At 37.9% G+C, this 12196-nt stretch overlaps 1 protein-coding gene across 3 annotated transcripts; it reads left to right on the top strand.

Annotated features, from left to right (window-relative positions):
• The first annotated feature begins 5978 nt into the window (after nt 1-5978).
• On the top strand, nt 5979-11863 carry LOC143750152 (eosinophil peroxidase-like). Of its 3 annotated transcripts, XM_077243034.1 has the most exons (16): nt 5980-6107; nt 6580-6639; nt 6940-7033; nt 7122-7297; nt 7399-7531; nt 7617-7746; nt 7850-8056; nt 8150-8507; nt 8633-8793; nt 8891-9149; nt 9227-9397; nt 9546-9783; nt 10048-10244; nt 10480-10517; nt 10916-10969; nt 11126-11863. In XM_077243034.1, the coding sequence occupies exons 2-16, from the start codon at nt 6582-6584 to the stop codon at nt 11138-11140; spliced, it is 2289 nt and encodes a 762-aa protein (XP_077099149.1). In that variant the 5' UTR covers nt 5980-6107; nt 6580-6581; the 3' UTR covers nt 11141-11863. The 3 variants fall into 3 exon arrangements, with proteins under 3 accessions (XP_077099148.1, XP_077099149.1, XP_077099147.1); XM_077243033.1 differs by lacking the exon at nt 10480-10517 and having other exon boundaries at nt 5979-6107; nt 6943-7033; XM_077243032.1 differs by lacking the exon at nt 10480-10517.
• Nucleotides 11864-12196: the final 333 nt, after the last annotated feature.

The raw sequence follows: 12196 nt of genomic DNA, 5'->3' as shown, positions 1-12196 counted from the left end.
TGCAAAACTCTATACATTCTCACTCATTAAAACACATTTAGCACTGTGAAATATTTGTGTCGCAAAACACTAAACATAAGAGGCAAAAGTTAAAAACAACTACAACACAGATGTCATCGAAATTCAAAATTCTTCACACTTATTTCTTATGATGTGATCAAACCAATGACTTATGAGCCAGTTCAGAGTGCACATGTGACACAGGTGCACTGAATGATGATACGAACAATAAATGGAAACAATTTGAGACGGAGATGAGGAGGAAGAGGATGAAGACGAGGAAAAGCAAGGTGTGGACAGTGTTGTCAAGGATCAATATGTCAGACTGGAAGGTTTTTTTGTCTTTGTCTGGGAAGAGACAACGTTTCCTGTTATGTGGACAAAGTCCTCAGGCCAGAGCCATTAGGAAGACATGATGTTGAAGCAGAATTAATCTCTCATTGACCTTGACTTTGCAGTTGCGCAACTAACAGTATTTGAGTGTTCCGTACATGCATTTCATTTAGACTTTTATTTGACCTTTTTGGCTTTCGCATTTTGGACTGCCATATTTTTACAGTATGCAAGTGCTGAATATACAGAAATTCAATAGACCTACTATTCAATATTCAGTACAATACTATACTTGCAGTACATACAGAATACAATATATTAACCTTATTTAGTTGCAATTACTATACTTTTTTATGTAATTGCAAAAATTGTTTAATGTATACAACATTTTTTCTGTAACATTCTGAATGCTGTGTTCTCCATTGATGTAGTGTCTAATGAATGATCTGGACTGCTTATTTATTGACTGGAGTGTGAATGATCTGAAAGCATTGTTTGATTTTGATTTCAGATGAAATGGTTTGAAGCAATTGTCAGAAGAGAAGAGTCAATTGTTTTGTGAGTTTAGATCGAAAATTTGGATTTGTGTTTAGTGTTGTGAGAAAATGGATGAAGGTTTCAAGAAATGTGTCTTAGCAATTGTGAAAAACTGTAAATAATGCAGTAAAATTAGTTGAAGTGTCACAAAGATTTGACAGGGAAAATCTGCTTTGACACCCACTGGCTACTTAGGTTACTTTGGAAATGTAATAGGTTACAGATAATGTAATAAGTAGTGTAAAAATTTCAATTACTATATTAAAGTAATATAACTGATTACATTTGATTACTTTTCTAATTTCCAGCACACCGCATTTTTATTACTTGCCATGGAGGCAACTCTTAGAAAGATTGTAGCCCTAAGCTTTTAGCGGAAATGTGGCTTGATGTAATTGGCAGACGTGGTGCTCAGCAAATTCAAACAAGAGAACCAATCAAAAGCTTCAGAATAGCATTGCTTTACTAAACGGCCTTTAAATGGCAAGAGGCATTGTGCACATCAAAAACAGGCAAAGCAGCAAAATATTAATATTCAACATAACCTAGCTTTAAGTCAAGTCAAGTCACCTTTATTTATATAGCGCTTTTTACAATACAGATTGTTTCAAAGCAGCTTTACAGAGATAACAGGAAAATAATGTTGTAATAATATTGTTAAATATAAAATGAAATGTCCCCAACTAAGCAAGCCAAAAGCCAATGGCGACGAAGGCGAAGAAAGGCAAAAAAGGCGACAGTGGCAAGGAACCAAAACTCCATCATACAGGTGACAGAATGGAGAAAAAACCTTGGGAGAAACCAGGCTCAGTCAGGGGGGCAGTTCTCCTTTGGCCAACGAACGAACAGTGTATGAATATGATTCAGGCAGCATTATAGGTCAGAAGTCAGATTGGATCAAAACTTTCACAATATACAGTTCCATCTGGTTGGGGGTCGGAGTCATCACGCCGAGACGAGACGAGTTTGTTGAGGTGTCCATGAGGCCTTCACAGGGCTGGTGAGGCTGGCACTTCAGGGATGCGTTGTTGTCGTGTCCATGCGATGGTCCTTCATCAGATCTGGATATGGCCTGGATACCACGGACTGCGGTAAACCTCAGGATAAACCGAGAGATTAATATTAGTGTAGCCGCCATCCTTCTTATGATGTACCAAGTACATAAGGATTTATGGGAAGTGTTCCCGGTTCCGGCTGATCAAAAAAATGCAGCCTAACATTGAATTATATAAGCCTATAATGTTTTATGTGTATGCTAAACCAAAGAGATGTGTTCTTAGTCTAGATATGAACTGACAGACTGTGTCTGCTTCCAGGACAATGTTAGGAAGATTGTTCCAAAGTTTTGGTGCTAAATAGGAAAAGGGTCTACCGCCAGAAGTCGATTATGATATTCTAGGTATTATCAACTGGCCAGAATTTCTGAATTTACAGTAAATATTTAGATGTAACCCCCTTTGTAATCGTTAACATTTTCATAAGTAACTGTAATTTAATTACACAATTTTTCTCAGTAACTGTAACTGATTACAGTTACATTTATTTTGTAATTAAATTACATAACTCCTTTACATGTAAATGAAAGCTTTAGCATAAGTTCTGCCAGGAATATTTAATTACTATATCACTTATTACCTTCACATCTATCCAATCATGTCCTTATACTCACTGTATAAAAGATTGGTAGTTACACACATTTGAGTTCACAGATACTGATGCGACAACTACCTCCACCCTCCCCCACCACTACCAGGTTGGTCCTGTCCATACCTCCCATGGGGGTCGGCTGCGCCCCTGCCTTCGTCTTCAGGCAGGAAAACCAGATCCGCTACCCTCGGATTATGAACTACTAACGTTGCCTACGCCAAAGAACTTAAATAAATAATTGCTTGCTGGGCAGTCAATAAATTAATACTTTGTTACATAATCATATCTCCCGAGTCTTTCTGGTAGAACTAGTTTTTCCCCAACACTGCTTACCCAACGCTCCCCTCCTGCCAGAAAGAGAAAGTACAGAAAGTACTTGAGAGCAAACGATACAACCACATACATTACTGAGCCCCATGCAATGCAACGCTCAGTCCTGGAGTGCATGTGGGGGTAAAATATGGTTTGTCCTGTTAACCCAGTTCTGTAACCCAGTAACTCAGTGATAAAGCTCAAATGGTAGGTCATTCTCTGACGCGATCACAGACATCTGCAAAAAACATTGCTTAAGATAATAAAATGCAACTATGCTGATATAATCATAAAGCTAGGATAATAAATAGGCTTATTGCTTTCTGAAAGGAAGGAAACATTTCCCATATCTTTTGTTGTTGCCATCAAGGGCTGTGCGTCCAATCAAACTCCACTTTTTTATAACATAAATGAATACATTTCACTTATTTATTTTAAGGGCTTCAATTTACGATTAATGTCAAACAAATATTGACGAACAGCCCACATACAAAAGATGCCGTTTTGACAAACAGTGGCATTTCCCAACTGACTTAAATGCTTTTGATCATCAAATCAGATCATACAAGGTGGAAAATGAAGGGAAAAAATGGTAGCATGCATGTTTGTGACAAATAAAGGTTGTTATGAGGTTTGAACCAAGTTGAATATAGATTGCTCACTACAGGTGTAATTCACTAATTTCATGTCATTCAAAAACTTGTTTGACAGCTGTTGTCACCACACTCATGTCACATGAGCAGCTGGCACATTCTGATAAATAACACTATGTGGGTTCCATGAAAGTAAGAAAGTCACACTGGGTGAGAGAATGATGACAGATTTTTCTTACCCAATGATAACCTCTTTAAATAGTGCTGACAGTACAATTTCAGTAATTCCCAAAAGTCTGTTTAGTCAATGCCTTCTGTATTTGTGATACAATGTGATACAGCAGTATAACAACAAATGTTCACCAGTAAAATATTATCCTCTAGCTTTAATAATCTTTCATATTCTTTATTTTAGCAATACAAAAAACAAATATTGAGACATTTTTACTGTACCTTATCTGTGTCACTTCATGAACTAAAAAGTCTAGACCGAGTCTATTTATTTTATCTGATAGATAAAATCACATCACCTCAGGTAAACAAAAAGAGAAAAGTCTCATCTTTTACGGTTTTATTAAAATGTTAAACTCTAAGTTTAATTGTTTGATATGCCATGAGAAGTACAAAAACACAAAAAAGTACAAAAGAGAAGAACAAAAACCACAAAAAATAAGTTGAGATTCTCAGATTTGAGTCAATGCGCGACAGTTTGTAGTTCATCTAATAGTCTGTTGAAAATTTGTCTTGAGGTTTGCCTTCACTTAGCCAACAAAGTGAAGTAAGTTCCTCAAAATACTTTCAACATATCTGTATGAGAAATTTTCTGCAAGATTTTCAAGTCTGCAGGCGTTTACTTTCAGTGGTAAAAAAAAATGCAATTCAAATTATATGAAATGAAACTTGATATGACTCCAACATTAAAAGAGTCTTATGGAAGTAGAATTTTTGAAAAACAGAAATGAAAAGATGGTTAAAAAAAAAAAAATTGGCAGACTTTGTGCTCAATAAAAGTAGGGATAATAATTTGACAAATGAAGTTTGTAGGTTTAAAGCTAAAATTAAATATCTTATTACTAATAAAGCCTTTGTGTGTGCCAGAATGTCAGGCAAACATTTGCTTTAAAAAAAACTTCATAATCAGGTTCTGATTCATCACATCATATTGTTTGATGACAAACTCTATGACAGGTGCAGTGCTGGTAAAACAAAAGAACATTAGGCCAGACACTGATAAATTTAGAGAAGGAAATGTATCCTAGCAAGAGTGCTTCCCGACATCTTAGTGAGAGATTATAGGTCACTAGGCTGTTAAACAATTTCAACTATTGTTTGGCTGTCGCACAGTAGAGATTTATTAGCTTCCTAAATGTTAGAAAAATAAAAGAAACATGATGACAGTAATATACACTAACCAGTCAAAAGTTTCAACACACCCGATTGAATTTGTTACCTGTGATCTTAAAACTTTTTCTCTAAAATATTGTGCTTAAATGCTTAACATGAATTATAATATAAATTGTTTATGTATGAATAAGAATTTATATGCAACTAACATTGTTTTTATTATTATTATTGTTATTATTATTATTATTATTATTATTATTATTATTATGGATGAACTGGAGTCGATAATAAAATCTTTCAATATTGTTTAAAAAGCAGGAAGTTGTTTAAGATAATGTCCAAAGTTGAAATTACCTTTGAAGCAGATAGAATATGAGAGAGTTTTATATTGTTTAGTATTTTTGTCACTATATATAATTCCCATACTTCCAATTAATAATTCGACAGTCCACTTCTGACATTTACTTGTAAGTAACTTTGCAACTGCATGTTAACTAACACTTATTAGAGTATAGTAGACTGTAGTTGACTGTTAGGTTAGGGTTAGGTATCAGACTGTTAGGTCAGAGTTAGGTGATGAGATTTAGGTTAGTAGATTAAGTTTACATGTGGCTGCAAAGTTACTTATAGTCAGAATGTCTGTTGGTGGAACCATCACAATGAAGTGTTAGCAGATACAGACAGTCTACTAATAACTGGTAGCTGACTCTCTAATGACTGGTAGCTGACATGTAGTTGCAAAGTTACTTCAAGTTAGTATAACTATTTCAAACAATATCTACCTGTATGCCTTTCATTAATTTGCTGAACACAAAAGAGGATATTTTGAAGAACATTGGAAACTAAAAAACATAGGAGCCTTGACCTGTATTGGACAAAACACTCAGACAATTGTCAAAAATATTATGTTTTTATGTTCCACAGAAGAAAGGCATAAAGGTTTGCAATAATATGAGGGAGAGTAAATAATGAAAGAATAATTGTTTTTTTTAAGGAAACCATTGCGTTTAAATATTTTGTGTCAGTATTAAGAAAAGAAATCTGTAGAATATCAGTAGTTATCTGTAACTACTTGCATTCCTGTAATGTAGAGCAATGAAGAGTAAATAAGTGTCAGACTGTCACCTCAAATAGATCAATAAATCAAACTCCACCTATGGTAAATGTCCTTCAGGTGAAAAGGAAGAAGGAAGTAAACCAGTTGCCCCACCTATGACTCCCTCTGTGATGCTTAACAGAGTGAGGATGAGGGACGGTATAAAGCACGGCTGCTCCATCCAGTCAGTACAACACACTCTGAGCCTTGAGTCCAGAACCAGAGAGCCTGAGACCTGTAACCAGGTGAGAAATGCAAAAATCCTCTTTAAATTACTTGTCAATTTAATTGCACTTTAAAAAAAAAAAATCAGTATCATGAAACTCGGTCATGCTGATTGCAAATGCAAATAATTTTAGAGTAAATAATTGTTATATTTAATAGACACTTTTTATTCTAGACTGTTGATTTTTTTTTTTGTCTTTCAGGATAAATTCTTAGTATTATGTTGTCCTTTCTATTAAAATGTAAAATATGTATAATCTTAAAACAATTTATTTAGGTTAAAAAGAGCTTAGTTAGTTTAAAGTGCCATTTTATACCACTTAGCAGTTTTTAAACAAGTTGTGATTTTTTTAAGTTAATTAATCATATAATTTCACTTAAATGTAGAGGAATGTATCTTCTAAAATGGTTTAAATGCATAAAACAGTGCAACTTTCATAAACATAAAATCTATTTATGTTTACTCACTAAATGTCTCAATTTGTGTTTCAGAGATGAATCTTCCCACTTTTCTTTTTTTGTGGGGGTGCTGTTGTGCCCTTTCAATGGGTGGTAAGTTTTACCAATTATGCCATCAAAAATCAAATTAACAATATAGAATCAAATCATTTCAAAACACCTGTGTTAAAAAAAAATCTGGTGCAAGAAATTTAGTCTTGTTCTCTTGTCATTTAATCTATTGTGTGTTATTCATCTTCTGGAGATTCAATTTCATGACTACATATATAAGTTACTGCACGTGGCTGCATTTTGTAAAGTAAAGTAAATAGATAAATTGCAGATTTCACTAAAATTAGCCATCATTAGCCTTTCTAGGTCCCAATCATGATTTAATATACTTTTCTTTTTTAGCAGAAGAAGAGAGTCCCGGGAGACGTTTCATTCTAGATTCAATTGAGGAAGCAAAGAAAATAGTAGATGCTGCATACAAGTATTCTCGAGATGAGTGAGTCAAATTTTAAGAATTTAGCTCAATATTCCTGTGCCATCATCAGTCATTGATCTATTTTATTTTAAAATCTGCCCACTTCCAGGAGTTTAGCAAGGGTGCGTGGAGATGTCATCAAGCCTTCCGACAAGCTACGTCTGCTGAAACAGCCAGCTCGAAAGACACGAGAGGCTGTGAGAGCCGCAGACTACATGGGGGAAACGCTCAGACTGATCAGTGAGAAAGCTCATCATGTACACAAGAGGTCCATCAATGCTACAAGTATGAGGACAAAACACTTTGCTAAACTTGCAAAGCTCAGAAAAGATCCATCACTGACTGATGTTCCTTGCTATAAACGGTCATTATGTCTTTTCCCCTAGATCTGCTCACTCTAGATGAGCTTAACACGATTACACGTCTGACAGGCTGTGCTGCTCAAGTCCGGCCCCCTTCTTGTAGGACCACATCTCACATAAACAAGTATCGAACTGCCAACAATGTCTGCAACAACAGGTCTGTCTTGCCCTCCTTATTCAGAGTAGTCATAATCAAAGACTCAGTGTTTGCCTTGCTAAACAACTAAATGTATCATTCCCAGGAGGAACCCACTTCTTGGTGCATCCAACACCCCTTTTGCCCGCTGGTTGCCTGCTGTCTATGAGGATGGCATCTCCCAGGCCAAAGGGTGGGATCCCAACAGATTGCACAATGGTGCAGCGCTGCCCCTGGTACGATGGAGATGATTATGAATAGTTTACTGAAGTCTACTTGACAATCAAATAGACCACCAATTAGTTAATGTCTGAATTCTGTCTACCTCACTGATTCCAGGTCAGACTGGTGTCCAATCGTATTCTAAGCACTGCAGATGCTGACGTAGAGAGTGATCGTGACTTTACCTTCATGCTTACCATGTTTGGGCAATGGGTTGACCACGATCTGACTTCTACACCCAGCTCACCAAGCATCAGGTCCTTTAGCAGTGGCCTCAACTGTGATAAGAGCTGTGAGCGCTCTGAACCCTGCTTCCCAATTCCGGTAAGTCAAAGATTGTCCTTCTGTCAAATATTGAACCACTATTTTTGTTTAGAAAAAAATATCTTTCATGCTTTATTTATTGTCAAAACACAGGCTCCTCCAGGAGATCAACGCCTGCGTCCTGACTCCTGTCTCCCTTTCTTCCGTTCATCACCGGCCTGTGGTTCTGGGAACACCGCCTATATCTTTGGTGGAGTCCCCAAAGTTCGGGAACAGATCAACGCTCTAACAGCTTTCCTAGATGCTGGACAGGTTTATGGAGCAGAGGATGGGCTAGCAAAGGAACTGCGAGACCTGACCAATGATGGTGGTCTTCTGCGTGTCAACGATCAGTTCCAGGACAATGGACGAGAGCACCTGCCCTTCACCAATTTTCAAAGCAAACTCTGTGCCACGCGTAGGCAAACTCTCAATGACACCACCCTAACAGAAGTGCCTTGCTTCATTGCAGGTCAGTCATTTTTTCATTCTTAGAAAATCGTATGCCTTCATATGCAAGTATCAGGCATAGTTTAAAATGTATGATATTTGCACAACTCCATGTGGCAAATGCTAATGAACTCTTGATGTGTGCAGGGGATGCTCGTGTTGATGAGAACATTGCTCTTACCTCATTACACGCACTTTTCATGAGAGAGCACAATAGATTGGCTCGTGCCCTCCATGTGCAAAATCCTACCTGGAGTAGTGAAACCCTCTATCAAGAGGCAAGAAAAATTGTGGGTGCCTACAACCAGGTAAAGACATTTAATGAAAAGTGCATTAACACAAGCACAAAGTTACATGTGAAGTACAATATATATTCATATATTCAACCTCTCCATTCTCTTTTAGATCTTGGTGATTAAGGAATATGTGCCGATAATTGTGGGCCCTGATGCTTATAATAGACACCTTGGACTATATACAGGTTACAATGAAAATGTGGACCCTACCATTGCAAACGTCTTTGCCACTGCAGCTTTCCGTTTTGCCCACCTGGCCATCCAACCCATCATATCTCGCCTTGATGAAAATTACCAGAACCATCCTCAATTTCCAAGTGTGCCCCTCTATGAGGCCTTCTTCTCGCCATGGAGGGTGCTCTTCGAAGGTGAGTTTGTGAGGCCTACAGAGTCCTAAATCTGTCTTCTTTCAATCTTACTTTATTTCTGCTTTGCTTTTGCTTAGGGGGCATTGATCCTCTGCTCCGTGGATTGATTGGTCGGCCAGCAAAACTGAATACGCAGGACCACATGATGGTGAATGCTCTTAGAGAGAGACTGTTTGCCTTTACAAAACACATTGCTTTGGACTTGGCCGCCCTCAATATGCAAAGAGGCCGTGACCACGCTATACCAGGTAAATATTCTGGACTCATACACATGCATACCAAATCTTGGAACCCTTTAATCTGAACTTGATAAGCCAACTCAGTTTCATGCTGCATTATCACTGCATGTGTTTTTGAGAGAAGACTTACCGGTATCCATATGTTGTTCGTCATAAGGCTATAATGCATGGCGTCGGTTCTGTGGACTGTCGGCACCTCAGAATGAGCAAGAATTGGCTGTGGTGATGAACAACACTGAATTGGCTCACCGGCTGATTGAGCTTTATGGCACCCCTGAGAACATTGACATTTGGTTGGGAGGTGTTGCTGAACCTTTTGTTCCTGGTGGCCGTGTTGGTTCTCTTTTTGCCTGCCTTATCTCTAGACAGTTCCAGCACATTCGCGAGGGTGACAGGTAAAGATTTCTGTGTATTTAATCCAGGGGGTGTCCAATTCCTCTCCTAAAGTGCCCTTATCGTCCTCCAACCCTAATTAAACACACCTGAACCTGCTAATCAAGGTCTTCAGGAAACTTCCAGGTAAATACAGTGTGGCAAGGTTGGAGCTAAACTCTGCAGGACACTGGCCCTCCGGGAGCAGGATTGGACAGCCCTGATTTAGTCAATGAGACTAGAATGTGTTTGGGAGGTATTAACAATAGGTATCACGTTGTGTTCAGGTTATGGTGGGAGAACAAAGGAGTGTTTACCACCAAACAAAAAGCATCACTGGCCTCTGTGTCGCTGTCCCGCATCATCTGTGACAACACTGGAATCAGCAGAGTTCCTAGAGATCCTTTCCGCTTCACCAGTTCAGCAAATTTCGTAAACTGTGGGGATATCCCCGCCTTAGACCTCAATCCTTGGATTGAAACTGGTAAGGCACCACAGTATTAGAGCTCTTAAATGCTTATGTGCTTTGTGGTCATACATACACTGTCTTCTTCTGACTGCAAATTTCTGCCTAAGCTTCTTAATACCTTTTCTATGTGCTTGTAGAGTACATCATTTATAGTAGTATAGGGACATACCAGGTATTGAAGATATTTTATAATCTGTTTGCATGGTCACCATGGTTTGGTTCACCTGTGATTTGGTATTTGGCCTTCCAGGTGATGGTGGCATCAGCATATCAGACATCGGAAATGAGGTTAGACAAGTGTTCTTTTTCTTCTAATTGCAAGAAAAAAGAGTGAGTGATGACGTTGTGCACATGATTTATTAGCTTAAATGGCAATTAATTCACTACAAAACCTCTAAACTGGACACAGCTTGAGTAGTTTCTTTTTTGCTGTACACTGGACTGGTGCAGTGACATAAATTAATACATTTGGATGTCACAACTGTAAAGCAATGTTTTATGACTGCACATGAACTGCACCAAACCTTTGTAAGCTGTTTAGTCCTTTCTACCTTTTGCATGCTTCAAGGAATTTTGCTTGGGTCAGGGGCCTCTTTTGCATTTTAAACTCTGATTTTTTTTTTTACTTTAATGCAAACAGTTTGGCTTATAGTACAAACATATAACATCTATGCATTAACCCTCAGATACAGAATCCTTCCAAGGACCTCCGGGACCCAGAGGACCTCCAGGGGAACCTGGTAAGTAAGCCATAGATCAAACTATCTAAATAAAAATATTCCTTCAACAAAGCTGCCAACCTCACTCATTTTTTTATTTATTTTAAGCTAGATAACAGAACTAATCAACAGAACCAAGCTTATTTTATCGTTTTCTCTAATATTTAATTTTCCAAGGTCCACGAGGTGTAGCAGGCCCATCTGGACCTCCAGGACCCCCGGGATCCCCCATTAATACTACAGGACAACATTCTGCCTTCTTTGCTTTTGTTGGCACCACTCTTCCTGCCTCTGCTAAAGTGATTGTGTTCAGTCGGGTCCTTTACAATGGACAGAACCATTATAACCAAAAATCAGGGCTGTTCCTCTGCCAGATTCCTGGTGTATATGAATTCCAGTTCTCATGCATAGGAACTCGGACTTTGGGCACTGTGACCTTAAAGAAAAATGATGCTGTACAGCTAACTCCTGTAACAATCAACCTTAATACGCGATCATTAGCTGAAGGGAAGGTGATATTGAACCTACAGATAGGAGACCGTGTGTGGATAGAGGCTTCTCGGGGTGCTAATGGTATTGGCAGTTCCAGCTATTTCTCGGGCCATATTCTCTTCCCTATTTGAGAATATTACTTATAATGCATTACAATTTTTCTTGTATGTAACTGTTGCTTTTATTTATTATAAATGCAGTGCAACAAATGCACATATCCAGCAAATAAGAATAACCCAAAAAAGCCTATAAAATGCAAATTGTAAATCTGCTACTTTTCCATTGTCTTTTAACACACTGATTTCTTTCTTACTGTGATCTCTAAAGTAGTCGTTTCTGTTGTTGTCTTTATTAATAAGATATGACTATTTTAGCTATATCTTGTTTGTTTTGCAAAGTTTGTATTAAAGAAGCTATACCTGATCTTAATCGTCATTGTGTGTTTCTTGCAAACGTTGGTGACACAAGGGGCTCAGCATAACCCCATAATTCTCTGTATGATTTTGGCATTTAAATGGCTTCTTCGTAAAATAATCTTTTAAGAAGCAAGCTATAATGAACGGGCATTTATTATAGTGTGTGTCCCCTTAAGACATTCGTGGGTTATTCAAAAACGTGGCAGTGCACTTCACAGCTCTGATTGTCGCGCATAGCTATAGGCTATAGCAAGAGATGGCGCAGGCATATTAGGCTACCAAGAGAGGAAAGAAAAGCACGAAAAAAGAGAAGAGAGCAAGACTGGGAATACAGCTAGTC

The sequence above is a fragment of the Siphateles boraxobius genome, unplaced genomic scaffold (assembly GCF_051911475.1).
Source record: "Siphateles boraxobius isolate OS27281-9 unplaced genomic scaffold, OSU_SipBor_1 25, whole genome shotgun sequence".
In the NCBI taxonomy this organism is placed as follows: domain Eukaryota; kingdom Metazoa; phylum Chordata; class Actinopteri; order Cypriniformes; family Leuciscidae; genus Siphateles; species Siphateles boraxobius.
This window is presented reverse-complemented; position numbering and strand designations above follow the sequence as displayed.

What these genes read in the sequence shown, in the direction of transcription:
- LOC143750152 (XM_077243032.1), top strand. Translation starts at nt 6,582, where the DNA reads ATGAATCTTCCCACTTTTCTTTTTTTGTGGGGGTGCTGTTGTGCCCTT. An exon ending in AACAATGTCTGCAACAACAG is followed by an intron (nt 7,532 to 7,616) that starts GTCTGTCTTGCC and finishes TATCATTCCCAG; the next exon opens with GAGGAACCCACTTCTTGGTG. An exon ending in AACCCTGCTTCCCAATTCCG is followed by an intron (nt 8,057 to 8,149) that starts GTAAGTCAAAGA and finishes GTCAAAACACAG; the next exon opens with GCTCCTCCAGGAGATCAACG.